General features: G+C 33.1%; 1 protein-coding gene and 1 pseudogene across 2 annotated transcripts; one reads left to right on the top strand and one right to left on the bottom strand. All coding sequences in view use genetic code 12, as the record gives it.

Annotated features, from left to right (window-relative positions):
• Positions 1 to 1283: 1283 nt before the first annotated feature.
• J8A68_006126 (YHB1) lies at positions 1284 to 2495 on the bottom strand (the record flags this gene model as incomplete). Its single annotated transcript, XM_049410265.1, has 1 exon — positions 1284 to 2495. One exon carries the CDS (start codon positions 2493 to 2495, stop codon positions 1284 to 1286), a length of 1212 nt encoding a protein of 403 aa, XP_049260598.1.
• A 5901-nt stretch (positions 2496 to 8396) lies between these two features.
• On the top strand, positions 8397 to 9118 carry J8A68_006127 (annotated as a pseudogene). The gene is made up of 2 exons: positions 8397 to 8541; positions 8964 to 9118. Coding segments are annotated over exons 1-2 (300 nt in total).
• The last annotated feature ends 32 nt before the right edge of the window (positions 9119 to 9150 follow it).

Here is a 9150-nt window from a genome sequence, read left to right on the forward strand (position 1 = left end):
GAAGTATTCAAAAAGACTTTGAGTTCCAAGCTGGTTTGAGAAAATATATACTCAAGGAAATCTTTCATACCTTCCCCCGTAATCACTTCTGTCTGAAAAATATCGATACGTTCTTGGGGGGATCAATTGGCCACGGAGTTGTTACATTGAAGCCAAACAATGAATTCATGGAAATGAAACCTTATCCGATAATTCAATCATGGTGTTCTCTTTTAAAATTTCATCTAAAAAACCCTATCTTATTTCGTATTATAAGAATAGTCATGCAAATCATAATCTGGAAGTCTTGACGTACTTTTCTAACTTCTTTAGAGAAGATTAATAGCTTGTACCATTGTCAATTCAGGTTAAAGTGATGTGATTGTCTCTGATGAAAGTAATCATTCGACTCTCTACGGAAAAACCAATGTGAACATGAAGACCGGCAGAATTTTAATGATGACGTCTTTTCCAGAAACCGATATGAATCTTATCATCCATCTTCGCTAAAATATTCTCCATCAAACTATATTTAGATATTTAAGTTTCAAGGAATCCATTTAAAAAATGAAGGACATCAGGGGATTGGAATGGTTGATATTCTGACTTCACAAATGACTTCAAGATTGGGATGAAGATATATAATATTTTATGTTCCTCTATGTACAATTTGATGTGTAAATGGTGTTTTTCATCGATGGTAGAATCGTATGTCATGGAATAAATACTGTTAGGTTTATTTGAAACGATAAATGAGACAAATGAAAATTGATTGAGTCTGGAGAAAAAAGTCAGAAAATAAGGCTTCCTATTTGGGAATTCAAGGTAAAGTTTTGACGAATCTATAGATGATCAATTATAATTCTTATATGAAATGATTAAGTTAACGTTGTTTGCTGGGGCTTGAGTTCCCCCCAAAACCTCCATTGTTCCCCTGAACAATTTGTTTAAGGGGGAAGACAGCTAAATATTATACATAATAAATCGTGGAGTCGGAAATGATTAAATCTTTTCGAGACAATTTTGTTAAGCAAGCCTTATTCAGTATATTGTTGCCTGGTAATTTATATCAAAGAATGGCCAAATTTATACACCTCATATTAAGTTGCAGCAAACCGAAACTGGCAAATTATTGTAGAATCGATTTTATAGAAACAGTCTTTATAATTCAAAATAAGTGTACGAAAATACCATATGAACATCTATTCATTCTATTTAAATAAAGAACTAGAAAACAAACTATACAAGGAAAGGGAAATTGAAATAAATCATGAAAGACATCAAACTCTTAAACATATATCTGATTATGGGTCAGAAGAACCAAAGTATTCAAACTTAACAGGAACGTTCTTTTCATCCATGAAATCTCTAACAAATCTCATAAATGGTCTTGGTCCAACCAAGTAAACGTCATGCTTATCTTTGTCGATGAATTCTAAATCTTCGTTGGTAATTCTACCGAATTTGATATCTTCAATGGCAGCTTCGGGTTCTTCTTTTCCAAAGATTTCGAGAATCTTAAATTGATCACCATACTTTGACTTTTGAGTCTTAAGCAAATCAGCAAATGCACGATGTTCAGAAGATCTGTTACAATAAATCAATTTGACATTACGGCCATCTTCAAGAGCCTTTTCTAACATCGAAACAACTGGAGTAATACCAATACCACCAATAAGGTAGACAAGATCCTTAGCACTTTCTTCATAGATTAAATTACCTGCTGGTGGGGCAACCTTTAACACGTCTCCAACTTTCAACCCAGTGTGGATAAAATTGGAAACTTTACCTCCTTCAACATGTCTAACGGATATACGATATTCATTATTCTTTGGAAATTCGGAAATGGAGTATTCACGGGAAACCTCATGTTCTGTACCTGGGATGGTCCATCTGAAACATAAATATTGACCTGGTTTGGCAGCCCCGATCTGAGATCCATCAGCTGGAGTAAAGTAGACAGACTTGACATCAGAGCATTCACTAACAATTCTTGTGATCTTGAAATCTTTAAACCATTTCCATGGTTGTTTCTTGTATTCTTCGGCTTCTAAATCGATAAGCAATTTAGCCAAGTTACCATAAGCAGTAGACCAAGCTTCTAAGAAAGCTTCGGTGGCAACTTCAGCCGGTAACAATTCAACCATAGTTTGGATCAAACAAGTACCAACAATTGGGTAATGTTCTGGAAGAATTTGTAAACCAATATGTTTAACGACAATTTGTTTAACAAACGCAGTTAATGGTGTTAAATCTTGAATGTTTCTAGCATAATTTAATAAGGCAAATGCCAAGATCTTTGGTTGACGCAATGCCTTTTGATCAGCTTCATTGAAGAATGGTCTAACTTCCTTATAATTTCCGATCATACGTTCATAAAACTTTTGAGTTAAAACTTCACCAGCTTGCTCTAAAATTGGAACAGTATTCAAGATAATTTGGATTTGTTCTGGAGTTAATTCCTTGGATTCATAGGTGGCAGTTGGGATTGGAGTAGCAGTAGCAGGAGCAGACATGGTGTTTGATGTTGTTTGTTTGTATCGACTATATCTTATAGAGGAGACTATTATTGTAATAAGAAAGAGGAATATAAAACCAGGATTGAAATAAAATGAATAATTTGCTGCAATATTTATACTTAGAACTGAAAGTTGCAAAATAATTTTTTTTTGAAACTGAAAAATAAGAAACTGAAAAAAAAAAAAATAAAAAGAAACATCATAAAAAATAAAAAAGAAACCGATGAAAAATTATTATTTTTCAATGCGTTAACAATAGAATCGTATGAGGTTTTTATTCCCTAGTGAAACATAATTGTTTACTAGTTAAAATTGTAATAGATTATTGAAGGTTTGGTATTCAAACAAACCGTTTGATCCCCTCCACAGATTCGAGAAGAGTTGTCTACATCTGATACCTTAGGATATGGGAATGCTATCTCGCTAAATCACACTTTGCGAGATTGGGTGCGAACCAAAATTGGTCAATGAGATGCCAGGGAAATATAATTGTACTGTATACAAGGAGAGTTGCGACTACGTAGAGATCAAAATTTCCAAGGAAAATAACGGGAAGATGATCGGTTTGTGCAGGAAATGATTACTAATCTTTCAATGGGGCATTTCAACTAAATCATGCCATTCTCTCAATTTTTCCGTTTGACTTGACGTAAAGCGGTTCTTTCTCCGAAGACAATGGAAACCTTCATCTGTTTGACAGGTCCGAAGAAACAAAGTTGGGGGATGAGTAATATATCATTTGAATGAGGATGTGCTTTGTATATGTCGAGGGTTAGTTAGGATTTGATCTACAATCCTGGCGGGTGATGTTTGACGGATTGTCAGACCGACTTCCCATTATAACGGTTACCATTGAGCCTTTCGCTTATTGAAAAGAAACGACCAAGAAGGGTTTGAAATGAAACTGCCTCTGTCACTAAAAAAATGATGATCTTGTCAGTTTTGTGTCATATTTGATTTATAAGCTAGCATAAACACCGAGCTATAAGAAAGAAAAAAAACAGGTGATTTTTAGTTTTGAGAGCTGCATTATTTTGAAAGCCATTTAGTAAGTGGCATCTAACATATGTACTCAATCGTAGCGAGTGAACCCCACCCAATCAGCTTGGAGGGTATAGAAATATCGAAACTACAGTTGTTCGAGGTATCCAAAAACGATGCCTCCTGGGCTTTTGAGTGGCCCTGTAAATCGTGGTTCTTATGTATCTATTCAACCGCAATTATTATTTACACATTTAATCCCATCATACTTCACAAGATACGAAGTTTGAAAAGAAACTTATGTAAGCTCTCGGTGATAAAAGTTCGTTAACGTCTTTTGTGGCTAATTTATTTTTAATGCAATTTATTTTTAGTGAGTCAAACTTATTTTTTTTTTTGACGTCTTTATTTAGCAGGAACCTAATTACGATTTTATCCGTATATCTCAAGTAAATTGAACAGCTGTTTGCGCCAGTTTATCTCAAACCCCTGTAATCCTTAACAAGGATCATAATTCTCCTAAAATAATACTTCTCCCTTAATATCCGGATCGGTCTCTTCCCCTGCGAGCTCATTAGGGAAACAATAGCACCTCAAACTGGCAATTAGCTGGCACGGTAACTATTCACTCACAAAAAGATCTAAGACATTCTCAGATGTTTGTTTCCTTAATTGATCTGACAAGACAATTGAAAAGTGCAGAAATTAAGCTATTTGCGAGGTTTACGAAAGTGCCCTGGGGAATAGATAAAGGGTGAGTTCAACTTTGCCATGTTCTTTCATTCTCTCCCGTAACTAAGCGCTTTGATACAGGATCTAGTAATATGTAATTTTCACATATCAAATTCTGCGACGACTAGATTAGCTCACGGCAATGGGGACTTGTGAAAAGAATTTGAGCATCTGAGCCAGGGGTCGTTCTGGGGATGAGGGCTAGAGTTGCCTCTATGAGGGCTATTTCATCCTATAGAATCGTTTGTAATTCCAATCCAAATTGTTGTTATTGGAAGATATTATTATTTTCTTCTCTTTATATTTTTCTGAAAATTTATTAAATTTTGGCTGCAATTTTATTTTCCGCTCGGAGATCGGTATCGGAAAATGTTATCCTTAAATTTTTGCTGACAAAGGAACACAACACTTTGCTAGAGCAAGGTTAAAATCCCTCAATATTCACCGTTGATCGCACAACATATCTACAAATCACGCAACTAAAGAACATCTCCGACATTGGTCAACCTGCAAGTATGTTATTTGATAGTTTCACTTTAGAATTTCAATTCTATTTTTTTTGTTAGTGAGAAAATTTATCAAAGTTAATAGAGACCGGGACCTACCAAGAGAAATATCAATTCCCCATATGTAAATGGTATTCCTTCGAAAATTTAGATCCGCGCCCTGCCGATTACCTTAATTCTAAATCGTCCTTATTAAAAGAACTTAAAAAAGGGTCTGTACAAACTGCTCTGACTTTAAAAATCTAACGAGACTACATGGATTCTTCTCAAGCTAATAGAGTTTTAATAAACAGGGCCCCACTCAATTCAAAATTTGAGCATTATTAGACCCGAAAGAGTTCCTTTGAATACGAAATAGGGATGAAACGATCCTTTGATGAGTAATGAAAAAAGACTGAGAACAAAGGCAAATTCCATTCATTATGATTACTGAGAACTGAGGCAAATTCCATGCAATTAGATCCAGAAGACTTTCAAACAATAAAGTTCTGAACAGTGCCATTTTCACTGAGTGGATGTGTACTTCGATGAAATTGTCATATAAAAGATTGTTCCAAAAGATACCCTACATACATTTTAAAGGAATGTGAATCCATCTGCATTCTTAATAAAAATAAAATAGCTTAACATAAACATCCTGTCAGCAATTGAAATGGGAAGTTGAAGTAAATAAGTCTTATTTTTTCTTAAATAATTGGGTTATTTGTTTGCAGTTAGACCTGTCGTAGATCAACCTGTAGGATTGATCTTCACTCAAGAGCCATGGGGGTCAGTTCTCAATAATGATTGATCGGCGTCGTTGAATATTGTCATGCAGAAGTTGGTGGATGTGATAAAATATTTCACAAGTTATATTTTGAATATTCTAAATATAATCTATTACTTTGGTTCATCGAATTCTTTGCGTTGACAACGGAAACCCATAAGTTATTAATTCGATCAATCCTTCAGTCAAATCTTTAAAAGAAGATTGATTTCTTTCGCATCTTTACCAAAATTTCTCTCAGTTTAGTCTGTGGAACCAGATTGAAAACCAGAATAGATATTTAATATTTAATTCATATTTATGGAATGAATTCAAAGACCAAACATAACAATTAGTCAGCTACCTGGTGCTGTTTTATAACCATAGAATCTCCGTTGATAAAAGTCGGAGATTCTTGAACACCTTGTTGAACTGCAGTTAGTGGATGGTGGTTTCGAAGATAAGCTAGGAAATAGTGCATATAATTACCTGATTTGTTCTTTCACAACCGATTATTCCACCAGGTCACTTATTTATCTGAAGACAATTGTCCATTGCTTGAAAGAATAAAATTAATATCCAGTTGATTTGTTGAATTAGTCAATAGTTCTATTAGAACAAAAGGCATTTCAAGATGTTGGTGACGTTTGCAACCACAATACGTTTTGATCAAGTTCTACAGTCTCTCATTCTCATTGTACGTTTCAAGTGATTATGGTACCTTGAAGATTTTTTGTGATTTGTCGAGGTGGCTCCTGCTAATGTACTGACCAATTCAAGTAATTATTATCTGCTTATACATATTATCTTTATATTCCCATATTTGTTTTTATTTGCACTATGAGAAGTCCATCAGCTCTTGGTTTATAGTCTCATTTGGTTCAATCATACTTCAACTGGAAATGGTGTCTTTTCCCCGTTGCATACACTATTCGATTACATGGTCGTTTGGAAATAAACTGTAATGCAAATCAAGAATTAAATTGTTTCGATTAATTTAATTCATTTCTTTCAATATTGAATGTGTCTCATTTATAATATGATCTCTGCAACGTTGGAAGTGAGAATCAGCAATATCTTTTTTTCGACTGAAATATTAGGCTTTAGGAAATCATCAATATACTAAATTGGTTTGTTTGGGTTGTTCTCACTAAAATTAAAAGATTCTTTTCAAGAATGGAGCAATTGAATGGAGCAATCATATGGAATTCAAAGCTAGTTTTTTTTTTGGAATTGATTTGGTATTCAATTTAAATTAATTGGGAGAGTGCTTGGACTGGATTATGTAGATGGAGATCTATATGAAGTTAGTGGAATCATTGGTGATAATTCTTTTTAAATCGGGTGAAATAGTAAACGGTTGGTTTTTAATTCCCTGCATTTACAATTGAAATATTAAGTGGTTCCTTGTGTTGGATTTGGTAAACGAAACATCTGGAGGATTGTAAAGGGTGTTTCTGTAATATCAAGTACTGATAGATTCCAATAAGAATTAGTGATTAAATGATGATCTTTAATTGAATAAATTTATTTAAAAGTTCTTGAAATTTTTCAGTTTTCATTTCGTTTTTTTTTGATTGAATTAATTTACATATGGCAATCAATTCTACTTGTTTTTTTAAACGACAAGTAATTAATTCAATAGCAAAATCCAATTATCCTTATACGTATCAAGATTCAAATCATTGAGATAATTTGAAATCACCAACCCAATGATTTAACACAGTCGGATTATCATTATTTAGTTAGTTGATCAGTTTCTAATAAAATTGACAAAGCTTAAGCAACGTTAACTATCAATCCATCTAATTTGATAATGATAATGCAAATTAGAGTATATAGTCATTGTTTAATAGGAAGTTGACTATCATGTGCTAAGCACGAGATTCAGTCTTTGAAGTATCTTCATCAAATCTTTCATGTCATATTTTTGTTAATGGAGCCCAAGGTTATACAATTACATGAATTGGAGAAATAGAGGTTCCAATGATTGATACAACCCAATCCAACTGCATAACTTTTGGATTGGAGAACACAACAGGCTTGAACGATTGAAAAGTTCAAATCTTCAAAATTTCATGATTCTTTAACAGCATCATCTAATTGGGAAATTCATCCAAATGATTTAAGATCATCCTTACTATTAGGAATCTGAAGAGAATAGTGTATCACAACAATCAAATACATCATTAGTATTACCTTATTGAAGTTGGCAATGAAGATTCAAAAACCAGCTCCAAAACAATAACCAAAACGGTTTTCAAGAATTGAAATTTCATTTCATAGACCCCCCAATTGTATTAAAGAGGATGTAGTATAAGCACATAGGTTATTAGGATGTCGACATGATGCAATGAAATGGATTAATAATTGATAATTTTGTAGTTGAAGTTAAAGAGCTACTTAATATTTATGTACATTGAGATAGGTGTTAATGTTTCAATAATTTTAGATTGATATAACATTGCATTATAATACCATTATACATATATAGTTACACATATCTACACATAGGTTTGAAGCTTATTTGCAATCATAAATTATTGCAGCTATTTTGGGATTTGATGAGATATTGGTTGGTTAATCTTTAATAATTCTTGAATATAGATACATTGGGAAGATTAACCGAAAAACATTACCAGGCATAACACATAGCCATATGGAGCGTAACAGGATTGCAAATTCATAAAATTTCCAACAATTTTGAAGTTTAAAAAGAAGTTTAATCCATTATAGTTTATTTCTGATTCCCTATACAATGTACCATTCTTCTTGATTGTATAACTTATATTTTTAGGGTATCTTATGATTCATCATCACCATATCCTGGTTCTTTAGTTCCCTGTTGGATTCTTTAGATTCTAAATTTCTCAATATATTTGTAATTCTGTTTGAAGTTGTTCTACTCTCCGCTTGTTATTATCTTCTTTTTTTATGATTCTTCCTGTTCTTCCTGCTGCTGTTGCTGCTGCTGCTACTGCTGTTGCTGCTGCTGCTGCTGCTGCTACTGCTGATGATGATGATGATTCTGTTGCTTATTGTTCTATTTCTACTGATGGTGCTGATATTACTGATTCATGTTTTTAATTTTTATATAGATCTACCAGTAAACGTTGGAAGGTATTTATGTGTTCTTGTCGTCATTTTAAATACATATTCTCGTGATAATTCTAGTGAATCTAAACCTTGGTTATTATCCTACTTCTGATTTCAATGGATCTTCTTCCTAATTTCTCATAATATCTTGTACTTTGAATGACTTTGGTCACTGTAATGTATTATTCACCAATTATTTAAAATACCAAAAAGTATTAAAAATTGAACAAAAGTAGTCAAGTTTTCAAATCATCAATATTCTAATCATTTGTTAGAATAGTAAATACATTCTTGGGATTGATCATTATCTCAAGATTTAATTGAATTTGATCATTGGGCAATCATTATTATCTGGTAATTGTTAAAAGGTATATATGTGTTTTCTTTATCGGTTCTTTTGACTAGAGATAAGGATTGATGAATTACTTTACTCTGTTATGTATTATATTGATCCATCTAATGATTTGGATTTGGTGCTTAAGTGGAAAAAGTATTTGAACGATAACCAACTGGCCAGGCAAAAAATAAATATCCAAGTGTTAACCAATGACGTGAAATAGACATGTACATGTTTGTGACATTACCCGCACAA

The sequence above is a fragment of the Hemisphaericaspora subhashii genome (assembly GCF_019202705.1).
Source record: "Hemisphaericaspora subhashii strain CBS 10753 chromosome Unknown scaffold213, whole genome shotgun sequence".
NCBI lineage: Eukaryota > Fungi > Ascomycota > Pichiomycetes > Serinales > Debaryomycetaceae > Hemisphaericaspora > Hemisphaericaspora subhashii.